General features: G+C 44.7%; 1 protein-coding gene across 1 annotated transcript in view; it reads right to left on the bottom strand.

Annotated features, from left to right (window-relative positions):
- The window catches only part of stard9 (StAR-related lipid transfer (START) domain containing 9), a 58,194-nt gene that overhangs the window by 6,260 nt on the left and 35,909 nt on the right, over positions 1-16,025 (bottom strand). The window contains exons 22-26 of the mRNA XM_071365415.1: positions 8,470-15,969; positions 8,092-8,334; positions 7,759-7,942; positions 4,741-4,887; positions 872-980 (exon numbers count right to left, since the gene is read on the bottom strand). Of these exons, the coding sequence (XP_071221516.1) occupies positions 872-980; positions 4,741-4,887; positions 7,759-7,942; positions 8,092-8,334; positions 8,470-15,969 (8,183 nt within the window). The remainder of the gene's footprint in view (positions 1-871; positions 981-4,740; positions 4,888-7,758; positions 7,943-8,091; positions 8,335-8,469; positions 15,970-16,025) is intronic.

The raw sequence follows: 16,025 nt of genomic DNA, 5'->3' as shown, positions 1-16,025 counted from the left end.
CCTATTTGTTTATAGCCATAATGCTGCATCAGTTGGGCTACAGGTGATCATGCTTATTGCTAATAGCATACCTGATCATATGAACCATGCATAGGCTACATGCATGGTCCAATGTTTTACCAATATGTTATTGGGCTCATTTCTGGAGGTGGAAATTCTATTTTAGATGGTGTCAGCATCATTCTATTTTCATTCATTTTGGAGTAGAACGTCCTTTTAAAAAGTCACCATAGCTGAGATTCAGCTACCTTTTCTCCCCACTGAAAAAAGATTTTTTTTCAGAGGAAACACTGCTAATGGTTAATATGAGTAATCAAAATATTACAATTGTTTTGTTGAAAATTAGGAATTAGAGAGTGGCTCAGGGGGACTCCAGGCGGAAGAGGCAAACGTAGACGCCCCAAAACAAGAAAAACAGTTGAAGCTCTGTTTACTTGTATTTTTAACTTAACACTTATTTTTCTTAAAACTGCATTGTAAGTAAGCATTTCACTGTAAGGTCTACACCTGTTGTATTCGGCGCATGTGACCAATAAAATGTGATTTGATTTGATAAAGGAATTGATGCCAGGCTGCCAAACAGGCTTTAGACCACAGGTGTCAAATTCATTCCACGGGGGGCCGAGTGTCTGCGGGTTTTCGCTCCTCCCTTGTACTTGATTGATGAATTAACATCACTAATTAGTTAGGAACTCCCCACACCTGGTTGTCTAGGGCTTTATTGAAAGGAAAAACCAAAAACCTGCAGACACTAGGCCCTCCGTGGAATGAGTTTGACACCCCTGCTTTAGACCATCAGAAGTGGAGAGATGTGGTCTCTGCCTTGTGCATGAAGAAAGCGGCTGGTGGTACTGAGTCACTCCATCCTTACCTTGGGCAGAGAGCCAGGCACGCTGGGTCTTCACACTCTGAGAACCACAGATGGGAGGGCGAGACCTGACCTTCAGCCCATTTATACCATTATCCGGGACTCCAGTGACCTTGGACCAGACAAAAACAACACAGAGAATTCATTAGGCTCTTTTATTTCTTTTTTGTTTATTTAAATACGGACAAAAACAAACTACTAGGACTGTCAAAGTTAGCGGGTGGGAAGAGGTGGGAAACATGGTTTCCAGGTGGGGAGGGAGGATGCTGGTGTTGTTTTTCAAGTGGCAAACAACTGGTACCGTAAAGTATGAAATATGAAAGGCAAATATTATAACTGAATGTATGAACATATCTGAATTAATATTATTTTGAATGTTATTCCTGTACCTCCCGTCTGAAAAAAATGACAAACTAAATAAAAAGTTGATCACAAAAATTGTATCTTTTTTTTTGTATTGTATATAATTGTATCCTTTTCCCTCTCGCTCTCATCCAACACTTCCCACACTGCCCCTACTCGGATGGTATCGCGCCGTCCCAACCTTCGCTCTCTCTCCCCCGCTACTCTCTCCTCTTCCATCCTATCATCTCTTCCCTCTGCTCAAACCTTCTCCAACCTATCTCCTGATTCTGCCTCCTCAACCCTCCTCTCCTCCCTTTCTGCATCCTTTGACTCTCTATGTCCCCTATCCTCCAGGCCGGCTCGGTCCTCCCCTCCTGCTCCGTGGCTCGACGACTCATTGCGAGCTCACAGAACAGGGCTCCGGGCAGCCGAGCGGAAATGGAGGAAAACTCGCCTCCCTGCGGACCTGGCATCCTTTCACTCCCTCCTCTCTACATTCTCCTCTTCTGTCTCTGCTGCTAAAGCCAATTTCTACCACTCTAAATTCCAAGCATCTGCCTCTAACCCTAGGAAGCTCTTTGCCACCTTCTCCTCCCTCCTGAATCCTCCTCCCCCTCCTCCCCCCTCCTCCCTCTCTGCTGATGACTTCGTCAACCATTTTGAAAAGAAGGTCGACGACATCCGATCCTCGTTTGCTAAGTCAAACGACACCGCTGGTTCTGCTCACACTGCCCTACCCTGTGCTTTGACCTCTTTCTCCCCTCTCTCTCCAGATGAAATCTCGCGTCTTGTGACGGCCGGCCGCCCAACAACCTGCCCGCTTGACCCTATCCCCTCCTCTCTTCTCCAGACCATTTCCGGAGACCTTCTCCCTTACCTCACCTCGCTCATCAACTCATCCTTGACCGCTGGCTACGTCCCTTCCGTCTTCAAGAGAGCGAGAGTTGCACCCCTTCTGAAAAAACCTACACTCGATCCCTCCGATGTCAACAACTACAGACCAGTATCCCTTCTTTCTTTTCTCTCCAAAACTCTTGAACGTGCCGTCCTTGGCCAGCTCTCCTGCTATCTCTCTCAGAATGACCTTCTTGATCCAAATCAGTCAGGTTTCAAGACTAGTCATTCAACTGAGACTGCTCTTCTCTGTGTCACGGAGGCGCTCCGCACTGCTAAAGCTAACTCTCTCTCCTCTGCTCTCATCCTTCTAGACCTATCGGCTGCCTTTGATACTGTGAACCATCAGATCCTCCTCTCCACCCTCTCCGAGCTGGGCATCTCCGGCGCGGCCCACGCTTGGATTGTGTCCTACCTGACAGGTCGCTCCTACCAGGTGGCGTGGCGAGAATCTGTCTCCGCACCACGTGCTCTCACCACTGGTGTCCCCCAGGGCTCTGTTCTAGGCCCTCTCCTATTCTCGCTATACACCAAGTCACTTGGCTCTGTCATATCCTCACATGGTCTCTCCTATCATTGCTATGCAGACGACACACAATTAATCTTCTCCTTTCCCCCCTCTGATAACCAGGTGGTGAATCGCATCTCTGCATGTCTGGCAGACATATCAGTGTGGATGACGGATCACCACCTCAAGCTGAACCTCGGCAAGACGGAGCTGCTCTTCCTCCCGGGGAAGGACTGCCCGTTCCATGATCTCGCCATCACGGTTGACAACTCCATTGTGTCCTCCTCCCAGAGTGCTAAGAACCTTGGCGTGATCCTGGACAACACCCTGTCGTTCTCAACTAACATCAAGGCGGTGACCCGTTCCTGTAGGTTCATGCTCTACAACATTCGCAGAGTACGACCCTGCCTCACGCAGGAAGCGGCGCAGGTCCTAATCCAGGCACTTGTCATCTCCCGTCTGGATTACTGCAACTCGCTGTTGGCTGGGCTCCCTGCCTGTGCCATTAAACCCCTACAACTCATCCAGAACGCCGCAGCCCGTCTGGTGTTCAACTTTCCCAAGTTCTCTCACGTCACCCCGCTCCTCCGCTCTCTCCACTGGCTTCCAGTTGAAGCTCGCATCCGCTACAAGACCATGGTGCTTGCCTACGGAGCTGTGAGGGGAACGGCACCTCCGTACCTTCAGGCTCTGATCAGGCCCTACACCCAAACAAGGGCACTGCGTTCATCCACCTCTGGCCTGCTCGCCTCCCTACCTCTGAGGAAGTACAGTTCCCGCTCAGCCCAGTCAAAACTGTTCGCTGCTCTGGCACCCCAATGGTGGAACAAACTCCCTCACGACGCCAGGTCAGCGGAGTCAATCACCACCTTCCGGAGACACCTGAAACCCCACCTCTTTAAGGAATACCTAGGATAGGATAAAGTAATCCTTCTAACCCCCCCCCTTAAAAGAGTTAGATGCACTATTGTAAAGTGGTTGTTCCACTGGATATCATAAGGTGAATGCACCAATTTGTAAGTCGCTCTGGATAAGAGCGTCTGCTAAATGACTTAAATGTAAATGTAAATGTAAAAAATAGAAGTAGCTAGCTAATTCTGCTAACGTTAGCTAGCTACTGTAGCTAACCAAAAAATAAGATTTACAATGCCATGGCCGAATGCCTCTTGATTCAACTAACTTCCCACAATTATTTTAATCTGAACAGGACATCCATTCCTTTTAGTTACTGTTTTTGTTGTAGTTCTCAGGTCAAAAGATTTAAGCAAATGATCCCAATTGTAGTAGAAGCAGCTTGTGACTAGTTTATGTTGAAGAACATGAATAAGTAGCCTAGGCTAGATCTAATGAAGCTGGTTGAGATAATGCCAAGAGTATGCAAAGCTGTCATCAAGGCAAAGGGTGGCTACTTTGAAGAATCTCAAATATAAAATATATTTAGATTTATTAAACACATTTTTGATTACCACATGATTCCATATGTGTTATTTCATAGTTTTGATGTCTTCACTATTATTCTACAATGTAGAAAAAAGTCAAAATGAATAAAAACCCTGGCATGAGTAGGTTGTGTCCAAACGTTTGACTGGTACTGTATGTTACAATGCAGCTTTACTGTGTTGGAATGGTGTCAGCGTACTTCAACAACAGAATGATGTGGGTGAATACCGGTCATTAAAAATATTCATGCGAGTAGTCCACTGATTAGCCAGCTAATCCTCCTCAGGAGGATGACATCATCCTCTATGAGAAAATAGCAAGCATTTTTTAAACAGTCTGTTTCAGATACAAGTTTGAGGTGGTTTAAAAATATATATATTCTCCAATTTATGCTTTGGCCATATGCTTTGTGCTTTGGCCATATGTATGGCCAACAATATTTGCGTCTGAGTTAACAGAATATGAACTTTTAAAAAGTGAGATTTTCACTGGACAGTTACTTTAAGTTTGGTTTACAGTAGGTCTACCATTAGGCTTTACTTCGTAACATTTCGTTTTTCAGGGACAGCGCACATTCATCAACATAACTGTAAGTGTGCCCGTTTTAACCAGCCGGCTCGTTTCCAAGTGCAGTGCCTGGGCGTAAAAAAGCAACAAAAAATGTCTTCAGAAACTAGTACAGTACCTCCTGTGTCAGTGAGGGTCTCCTGCCATCCCTCAGCTGAGCTGTGTTGCCACTGTTGTAGCCAGAGGTTGGTCCAGATGATAGGCTCAGACTCGACCCTGTGCATAGTGTACTGTTGCTGACTCTGGTCCGATACCGCAAGTCATCCTAAATGTGAATGAATCATCAGTAGACAGAGAAGAAGAAAGATAGCTGTTTTAGGAAAACAGCACAGATCAGGGGACAACATACACTATATATACAAAATGATGTGGACACCCCTTCAAATTAGTGGATTCGGCTATTTCAGCCACAGCCGTTGCTGACAGGTGTATAAAATCGAGCGCACAGCCCATGCAATCTCCATAGACAAACATTGGCAGTAGAATGGTCTTATTGAAGAGCTCAGTAACTTTCAACATGGCACCGTCATAGGATGCCACCTTTCCAAAAGGTCAGTTGGTCAAATGTCTGCCCTGCTAGAGCTGCCCCGGTCAACTGTAAATGCTGTTATTGTGAAGTGGAAATGTCTAGGAGCAACAGCGGCTCAGCCGTGAAGTGGTAGGCCACACAAGCTCACAGAATGGGAATAGCGTAAAAATAGTTTGTCCTCGGTTGCAACACTCACTACCAAGTTCCAAACTGCCTCTGGAAGCAACGTCAGCACAATAACTGTTTGTCGGGTGCTTCATGAAATGGGTTTCTATGGCTGAGCAGCCGCACACAAGCCTAAAATCACCATGCACAATGCCAAGCGTTGGCTGGAGTGGTGTAAAGCTTGTCGCCATTGGACTCTGGAGCAGTGGAAACGCATTCTCTGGAGGGATGATTCACGCTTCACAATTTGGCGGATGGCAGGAGTTTGGCGGATGCCAAGAGAATGCTACCTGCCCGAATGCATAGTGCCAACTGTAAAGTTTGATAGAGTGAGAATAATGGTCTGGGGCTGTTTTTCATGGTTCGGGCCACTTAGTTCCAGTGAAGGGAAATCTTAACTCTACAGCATACAATTACATTCTAGATGATTCTGTGCTTCAAACTTTGTGGCAACAGTTTGGGGAAGGCACTTTCCTGTTTCAGCATTACAATGCCCCTGTGCACAAAACAAGGTCCATACAGAAATGGTTTGTCGATATCGGTGTGAAAGAATTGTCTGGGCTGCACAGAGCCCTGACCTCAACCCCATCGAACACCTTTGGGATGAATTGGAACGCCGACTGCAAGCGAGACCTAATCGCCCAACATCAGTGCCCGACCTCACTAATCTTGTTGTGGCTGAATGGAAGAAAGTCCCCGCAGCAATGTTCCAGCATCTAGTGGAAAGCCTTCCCAGAAGAGTGGAGGCTGTTATACCAGCAAAGGAGGGACCAACTCCATATTAATGCCAATGATTTAGGAATGAAATGTTCGATGAGCAGGTGTCCACATAATTTTGGTCATGTAGTGTAAGTCTTTCAATATAAGGGGAGTTCTTTTCATGAAAAAACCTTCTAATCAATTGTATTTATATATGTATCCCTTTAACTGTCTCTCATTGAAAAACATTGAAACAATTATTTCACCTTAAATTCCTATTACTAACAACTCAAATAAGAGTTCAGGTGACCATTCGCTTCTTTCATTTTTTGTATTGCACTTAGCTTTTATTTATAGCCTAGTGGCTCATTGAGATGAAACATTATCATTATAATTGTTTTAAGGTAAATGGTAAATTATAGCACAAAATAAAAAATATAAATAGTGTGTCTCGTTAATCAATAGGCCATGTCAAAATATACATGGGTGATATTTGGATGTCTGTGAATCAGGAGATGCAGAGACCCCCCAAAAAATCAAGGCAACACCATTATAGAAACGAGGACAGTGAAAAATTATAGTTTAGCCCCTTTGGATTCGCATTGTCTAAGGAGTACTGGCAGAATAATTTCTTTGTTTTAGTTTATATACGATATCACCTCCTGTTGCTGAAATTTGAACATGAGCAATAAGAAATCAATCTCTGCCTTTTTTGTAGAGAGCTTTTTACCTCTAATTAGACATTTTGAAAGTTTTTCTTGGGAAGCCATTCTCGTAACTCAAATAAGAACTTCCAATCTATTTTTTTTCCCCAACTTGATGTTTATTTTGGAAATAACAGAGCTCTCTACCAGGCGGTTGATATGTCAAAAGAAGGTCAGAACATTTGCATAGCATTTTCACCAATTTCAACAATCTAAAAAAAGATATACTTTAGGTCTGCTTCAATGGCTTTTTAGGTAGGTAAGCATTGTGAAATAAGGACTGATGTCAAATGTTTACAAATTATGGTAATTTTGTGTGTCCAAACATGAATATTCAAATAAAATCAAATGTTATTTGTCACATGCGCCGAATAGAACAGGTGTAGACCTTACAGTGAAATGCTGACTTACAAGCCCCAACTGACAATGCAGTTAAAAAATTATTTAAAAAAAAATACCTTACATTTTTTTATATCAATTAATGTGTTTTCAGGTAGTGTATAGTGCAATGTTCCTCAAAATAGTTTTTCTTCAATTTCAAATGATCCAGGTTCTTCCACCATCTTCAGACTACATGTTGAGATAATATATGACAAAGTGCAGTTTTTTATTACTATTATAGGCATTATTTTATAGGCGACCTTAAGTCGGAATATTGGTTAATTGACCACATGAAATGTGGATTAACCAATGTATGTTGCCTAATATAATGTGTTGTCAGCAATTCAATCGCATCTTTTACCAAAATAAGTATTTTCAAAAAAATTTAAATACCTTATTCTTATAGGCCACCGTCCTTTTTTACTGCATTTTCACTATTATTTTCATATTCCTACTCCTCAAGGTCTCTACTAACAGGAATGGTGCAATATTAATCCCTGACCAGGGTTATTTAACCTTTATTTTGACAGGGATGGATTCGGAGGGAGGTGACTGAAAGGTTTTATTATAGAATTAATGGAAAAAAATATGCTGAATACATCTTGAGGCTTTCGACTATCTATGGAGTGTGAAACTAGGACTTCTTGCTGTGACTAACCTTGACCACCTGAGACAGAGCCTGTTGCTGGAGACGTCTCTTCTCCTGCTCTGTCCTCTCGCGGAGCCGTTCCCTTGCATGCGCTATTTCCGTCCTGGCCTCCTCACGGGCACGGCCGTAGTCACGCAGCAGCTGCTCTATCTCAGAGGGACAATGACCCTCTCCTCTGGGTGGATCTGGGATCCTGGGGAAAGACAGATTTACAATCAATCAATTGATAAATGAATCCACAGATATAACCCTCTTTACGACAGAGAATAAATAATCGGACATTGAAAACTGTTGAGCAATTTAGCACAAAACAAATATAACTTGGTCTGGATCCTGTCTTACCTACTGCCTTCCATTTCTTCTTGGCGGAGCTGTTGGAGGTACTCTCTGCGTTGGCTAGGCAAGGTTGAAACCCTGGAGGAGGATATGGCTTTTTGAGGAGGGGATCGGAGGTGAGAAGGGGATCGGGATTGAGGAGGGGAATGGGGGTAGTTATGTTTGCTGGGGCTGAGGCTGCGAGCCCGACGACAGTTCTGAAGCCGAGTGTCCCTCTCCTGCCTCAAACCCTCGATGCTGCTCCGGTGCCTGAAACAAGAGGAACATAAATGTAAAAAAACTAAAATTGTATAGTTATCTAATTACAACATAATATCAAGACAATCACATACATAAGGCCTTTTTCAGCCTTAATCACATACATAGGGCCATTTCTAGCCTTACCGGTCATAGAGCTGCTGTTTAGTAGGGACAGCGGATGGTTCCTCCTCCTTGGTTCCTCCAGATGTTAGGATCTTCAACAGCATGTCCGTCTCTCCCAGACCGTAGTGTAGCTTTGCTTCAGTCAGCTCCACGGTCAGCTGATGAGGGTTCATGTTCAGTTGGACTGTAGCCATGACCTGCTCTCGCTCCTTACGCAGCCTCTCTATCTCCCTCGTCTTCCTGATCTTCTGGAACGTGGACTCTGGACTCAGACTGGACCACTCTGTCTGGTTCCTCTGTGCTTTGTGACCAGTGGGTAGATATATGGCTGGTTTCATTGAACTACTAATCTGTCCTCTGTCAGATGGATGCTGGCTGATACCGGACCAGTTGGTAAACTTGTTGTGCACCGGTAGGTCCTCAGGGAGACACTGGCAATCTCGCTGCTGTGGGGAGTGTTGGTGTTGGAAGTTGGAAGTGTGGGTGACTGGGTTGATGTTCACAAGGACGTCTGTGTTGCACTCACTTGGGGCCAATGACACCATGTCATCCTCCTGAACCTGGATGGTGTTGTCACTGAGAGGGGAATGATCATAAGCACCACAGAAGCACTCTACTGGGCCCTCTGATGGTCTACAGTGGTGGTAATCTATTGAATGTCTCCTGTGGCTTAGTTGATCTCCAAAAGAAGAGATGGATTTCTCCTCCTGTTTGGACACATCAGTCTGCCTGAAGGTGAGAGAGGTGTGGTTCCGTAAAGTGACTCCATTACTGCATAGAACAGAAGGAAGAGAACATCTTGGACTTTGGCTGGTTTTGTGCCATGTGCTCATTTCCCCTTCTTCTTCGTGGCTGACAATTCTGGTTTCATTGTGGATGTATTTATCAATGGATGAACTAAGACTTTCTGAGTGTCCATCAGACCCTTTTGGGCTTGAATTGCTGAGGGCACTCACATTCTCGTGAGATATTGATCCCGCTGATTTTGTGGTGGAGATATCACAAGGCTTCCCAGAAAGATGAAGGGAGTCATGTCCTGATATCTTATCATTCTTTGTGAAAGATATGCATGTTTTCTGTTCGCTGAAATTTAAACAAGGTGTTGACTGGCACTCTTTTCGGTGCGAAATGTGTTCTTTACTTCTATTTTGCATCTCAAACTTCTGTTGTTCTTTGAGAGTCTGTAAAGACATTCTACTGCTCTGGTTGGAACCAGCCCTAGGACCTACAGTGAGAATGGGTGAGCACGCACGATCTGTGGAGCTCGCTTGTTTTATACAGCCTATTCCCGGGTCACTCCTTCTCAAGACGTTACGGCTTTCTGGTCTGAGTATTTCTGACAAATTATTGCAGACTTCAGAGACTCCCAAGCTTTTGGAGAAGGACACTCTCTCGGGTTTGCAGTCCTCATTGCTTCTACAATGAACGGCAGGATTTGAATGGCTGTGACGTTGGACAACAGTCTCCAGAGAAGGCACTTTGTCAGGGACACGCTCTGGTTCCAAGATATACCTTTGGTTAACAGTGGAGCCATTGAGTCGCAGGTCAGGAATGCTCTGAATCCTATCATCTGGCCTGTTCTTGAGTTGATGTTGAAGGGGGAGCTCTTTCTCTTGTGACACATTAAGAACTTCTGAGCCAATCACTTTGACTATCACATTAACTTCATGAGCTTTGGACCTCTCCGTGGACGGAGTTTGGTGGATAAACATTTCATCTTGAATGGTTGTTGAAGTTTCAGTCTGGATCCCAATATCTACTGCAGTTTGCGTTGAGCAGTCTCTCTTGGTCCAATCTTTGAGGGAGTACAGATGAGATGAAGATTTAACATTTCTTATCGGACTATGTCTGAAGCTATCGCCAGACCTCATATCCTGAACATTTCCCAGAAGATCGGAAGTATTGTGTATCAGCTGAGAGAGATGCTCAGACATGTTTTGAAGGCTGGCCCATGTGGTGGTCTTTCTACTGACCTCTGTATTCTTCTGCAACACTGGTACCTGAGTGCTGCTCCGTCTGTGATGGTTGTTTCTCCTCTGTTGATCACTATGGTTGATCGTTGTCTTAGTCGTGGTTTCTTGAGTCATGGTTGTCTGGGTGCTGTGGTCACATGTGGTGTGTGTTTCGGGACTCTGAAACCCATTAGACTGAGACTCCTGCTCTGAGGAGTAGACCAACATGATCTCATCTACCTGGCCAGAGCTGTTACCAGGATCTCCAGATACATCATTGCAAGAAGAAGAGTTACAACTCATGGTCCGGATCAGTGGTTGATTGTGATCGTCAATACTAGAGGCTTGGTTAGTACATCCTTTCAGATGGGCTTTGGGGGACGTTTGACCTTTTAAATCTTCTTCCATGCTGCTCAGGGTGCTGGAGAGTACCTTGTTGTTGGCGTAAGTGCTCAGGTGGGAGTTGAAAGGAGAGTTCTGTACGTTTAAACCGTTGTCGACACTGCAGCATCTAGTGATGCGTTTGTCAGTGGAATCCAGCATGGGGGATTTGCAAGATATGTCAGCAGCACTTCCAAACACCTGGTTCTTGTAGCACCTTTGGTTTGGCTCTTCTTCTTGCCATTGGTGAACAAAGGGATTGACGTCGCTGGAGGCAAAATGCATTGGCGAATCCTGAGGCTTTGGTGTGTAGTGTGACATCTCAGTTTCTTTGATACTGGAAGACATGATTTTCTCCCGAATGGCCCTTTTCTCCATTGCAAGAGTATGTGCTGATTGTCCATTGGGGCTGTGTTCTTTCTTACCCAAACTGACGCCAACTCCAGCTTTACCGTCATATTCACCCGGGGTCTGGACAGTACAAGCTTCCATATTGTGATTGTCTTTTGACTGTGGAGATTGTCGTTTCACTGGAGGAATTGCTGCACCATTGCATTGACTGACCTCTAATTTCCCATTAGTTTGAGATTCAGGCTTCATTCTTGTTGATGAAGATCTGCTTCGATGCAACCTGGGAATTATTTTCTGTTCTTCGTCTGAGGAAGACTTGAGTGTGGAGTCAGAGGATGAGCTAGGAGGTGCCTGGACTTTGGACCTTCTGAACCTCTTGGACGTTCCCTTTTTGCAATGAACAACACTACTACCACTGAACTGATGGGCTTGCCTGAAATTAGATGTTTTGTTATTTCCCTTTCTGGACATGATATCTCCGCAAATGTCACCCAATATCTTCATATTAGCATCACTACTTCCCTGTGTTATTTGGGATGTAGAAGATCCATTACTGTTCATTTCACTTGGTACGTCAAACAAGGTTACAGGAGACTTTGTCAGTGGTTTTTCTGTCATTGACCCCTCTTCATTGTTTGTCATTTGGCAATCTTTGGTATTGTCCGAGGCAAAGTTTCTCACATTGCACTGAGCCTTCAGCCATTTTTCAATATGGCATTTGTTGTGTTTTACACTGGGAAGTTTATTTTTAGGATCAGGATCGACAGTTACACAAGTGTTATGAAATGTGTCTACCTGAGTTTCAGATGAGCACTTTGACTGTGGTAGTTCCTTACTGAGATTTGTGGCATAAGGAGTGTCTTTTTGGAACTCTTTTCTGACCTCTTTCTCCTCTAGCTTCTGTGATTCACATAAATTGTCCCAGTGAAGACTGACCGTCACAGTTTTTATAGCATCGACAGACTGTGGATTATTTGACTCTATTTGACTGCTGTATTGCTTGTCAATGTCTTCCGGTGTACGTTGAAGTCTGCCTTTGTTAGAGAGGGAATCTACAGCTGCATGCCGATCACGATCCTTTAGATCAAGTTGTCCACCTGCACATGTTGGGGAGATCAATTTGCATTGGTTCTTGGTTTTGCCTTGAACCTCTGAATCCATTATGATGTCCCTTAAATGTGCAAAGGCCTTATTTGGTGGCGTAGTCACTAAGGACATTGTTCCTTGGCAGTTCTGGAGAGGTTGTAGAGCACTAGGTTTCAGGGTTTGCTGAGGTGAACCAGCCTGGTTGACAGTTTGTTTATCATCATTACCAAGACAGTTAAGATGAGGATGATACTTCTCAGGACCTGTTTGTTTCTTTATGTTCCCCATATGTGGAAAAGGGGCATCTCTTTCCAACCTTTTCCCTTGAGAAACTAAACATTCTTTGGGTATGGTGGAAGTGAAAGTAGACCCTGAAGAATGTCCCATTGGTAGCAGTACAGGTTTGTTGATGTATTCAGGTTGCCCTTGGTTGTTCAATGCCAGACTTAATTTGATCTCATGGCTTTTTACAATGAAAGATGCAGCACCAGAATTGACGCTTGCTTGATCATTTGCTGTTATGACAGCACAGCCAGAAGCATCCAGACCCTTGTCAACATCAGTTATTCCATGTTTCAGTTGCACGTCTCTCACTTTCTTTCGAATGCTCTGACTTAACTGGGACTCTGAGGGGATCTTTGTCGTACCGTCTGAATCATTGTCTTTGGTAATGAAACTTGACTGATTCATGGAAATTAATATGAGGGAAGTAGAGTGTCTAAGAACTTTTTCATGGCTTAGATTTTCCATGTCTGTCATGTTGTCCATCTTCTCCATCTTCTCAGGACAGATAAGAGACTTTTCTGACGTCGAACAAGAGACAGGCTTAATGGTCCTCAGTGGGGCGACTACTTGATGATTACTAACTATTTGTAGATCCTTTGGGGAATCACATTTGTTAGGATTACATGTTGGCAAGTCATTAAGGCTTTGACTACTTTGACTCTCTAGTTCACTGTTACTGTTGTCTCCATCCCCATCTATACCTGACATCCTCATATGCTCCTTTACCACCTCTGAGATTCGCTGGTCTATTGAACTACAGTTACTGTCCCCATGGTGAGGTCCCCATCTACCATTTTCCACATCTCTTCTCTTGCTATCTGAGATCAGCTTTTCACCCTGCTTTTGAACTTCTATTTCTTCACCATGATTTACTTCTCTTATCTTTATAATAACTGCATTCTCTCCGAAAGGAATGCCTTTATGGCCATCTGTGTCAATGGTTTTATGGTCACATGGGGAGAAATTTTCTTGGGATATGTGCACAGACACTGACATTGCTACTAAAGCTGAGGTATCTCGTTTGAAGTTATCTTCATTGCAGCCCAGATTGAGTTTAAATGAATCAACTGCAAATGAAGTGTGTTTGTCTTTTAATTCACTAGTGTTATTTTTATCATCTGACCAAATAACATCCTGGCTGTTCTTGACAGTGGAGAAATTTAAAAAATCCCCTCCATTGCTCCTCTTTGGAATTTTCAAGCTGCCAATTAAACTGTCCTGCAGGACTTTGTTCCTCTTTCTGGAATTTTTACAAGATGCTTTGAAAGACTCCTGCTCTGGTGACAAACAATTCTGCTCTGTGACTTTGGCTCCAAGATTTTGCAGCAATTTAAACTCACTTTTAATTGATGTGTCTTTGGCATTGCTAGCTTCACAAAACTCCTCCTCTCTGACTTCTTCCATGTCTCTATCTACATTGAATAGGTCATTATCTCCAGAAGGATTCTTTGGGGCACTTTCAATGTCCAATGTCTCGTTCAACATGTCACCTTCAGGTTTAGGTAATGTTTCCTGCTGCATCTGATGCCCATGGAACATTGCAGCCTCCAATGTTGATGAGATGCATTGAGTCTTATAGTCAATGGTTGGAGAAAATGCAGATCTATGCGAAGGAAGCTCTGATGAGACATCTCTATTTTGATTGTTGCAAAAGCCTGGATCATCAATAGATACCTTCAGCAAACCTTCTGTACTGACTGTCTGCCTTTTAAAATAGTCTTCGCAACATACTGCCTCCTGAATCAATGGTATCATTATATGTGGTGCTGACGTTTGGAGGAGCTGAGAATGATGGAAATTCAAAGTATCAGTTGTCCCCCCTGAAACCCCAAGTCTTTGTTCCTCTACTGTGACATGTTCTCCCTCTGTGTCATCAGTAGATGCGGAGCTATGGGATTCAGTGGATCCAAATCCACTCAGACAGTCAGATAGATCCGCACTGACGGGGCTGGGACAACTGCTGCTGTCCAATGCACCATGACTAAACACCGTCCTCTTCCTCAACACGGCAGAGTCCCTGGGTATCCTGGGACTATCTGCTGCATCAGTGGAGGACCAGGCGTCTGTAAGCGCTAGCAAACTCTCTGGCTCCCTCACACTACAGCTACTTAGAGAGCGAGGACTGCTGGTCAACAAGGTGTGGACATGCCCAAGCTCTTCACTCAACTTTGATACAGTGTCTCTACACCTGGGTTCTTTCGCTGACTGCTTCTGGTACCGCGATTCCCTTGTCGCGCCGGTTGCTTCATTGACTCCTATTTTAGGACCGCCATGATGGCTCCAGTAAACTTCTGCTGGCATTTCATTCGGTTTCCCAATGTCTTCTATTCCCTCTCCAGTTTGCTGATTATCTGAGGCCATGTTCGTAGTCTTCTCAATCGAGGGATTGAGACCCCTCACCACAGAGTGACTGGGTACTACCCCAGTCCATCTCTGTGCCAGCCTAGATGCAACATGTTTCCCTCTGCTCTCCATAGCTAGTGAGTCCTTTGACATCTGACTGTCTTCGCTTTCTGCTTCGCTCTGGATAGCCTCCTCCTGCTTCAGCTGCTCTGCCAAAGCTGTGGCATAGGCCGAGGACAGGGAGTCCATGGAGAACAAGCTGTCACAGTCTGAGGAGTGGTCACCCTCCCTTTCCTCTTCTTCCTCACTGTCATACTCCTCCCATCCTGCCAGTCCCTGCGGTCTTTCCACCCACCTTAGGATGCTAGTCTGGTTTATCAGAGTCTCTGCACTGTGCCACCGTCTTTGTCTCTGCCTACAATCATGTGAAGGAGTCTTCTGATCAAGATCCTCACACGAGACAGTTGTTTTCATCGTGCATTTCTTCCTGCTCATATTGGCTTCTTCTACACCTCGGTTTTGTTTCCAGTGAAATCGGCTTGCTGTTTTACCAGTGGGCTTGGTCCTTCTACTCAGTCCTGATGGTGGCTTTCTAAAGACCCTAGCCAACGCGGTCTTTATTCCAGGACCGACTGCGTGTGATAAGACCTTCCGGATGGTCTCCAAGCCCTTTCTACCTCCACGGGGAAGGCTCTTCACTGCCTTACATTGAGCCTTCTGAGTCTGACTGCTGGATTCGCTTACTGTAACGGTTGGTTCCTTCACGATGACATTACTGCTTGACTGTAAAGTCCCACCATTTTGTGATTGCGATGGGTTCTGATTGTTCTTGAATGTAAATTCAAGCCCACGTTTTGGAAGCAGTGGTTTCCTCTCAGGTCTTTCACGACATGGTGGCTGAGCTAGGGCCTCCTCCTCGTCCTTCACAGGCAGCTTAAGGTTCTCAGAGGAACTGGTTCTGCTCCTCCACCCCTGCTCCTGACTACTGGGTCCTGTTCCCGAGGAGAACGTGTTGGAGCGACTCCTCGTCCTTTCGCGTGGAAGACATTCGTCAGACACCCACTGTCTTGAGTTGATGGATCCAAATGTCAGTTCAGACGGTCTGTTTCTCTTCAGGAAGTGGCTGTTGGGGAAAACAAAACGGGGGGTAAAGAAATACATTATCCTTTACACCATTCC

The sequence above is a fragment of the Salvelinus alpinus genome, chromosome 25, assembly GCF_045679555.1.
Source record: "Salvelinus alpinus chromosome 25, SLU_Salpinus.1, whole genome shotgun sequence".
NCBI classification, from domain to species: Eukaryota; Metazoa; Chordata; class Actinopteri; order Salmoniformes; family Salmonidae; genus Salvelinus; species Salvelinus alpinus.
This window is presented reverse-complemented; position numbering and strand designations above follow the sequence as displayed.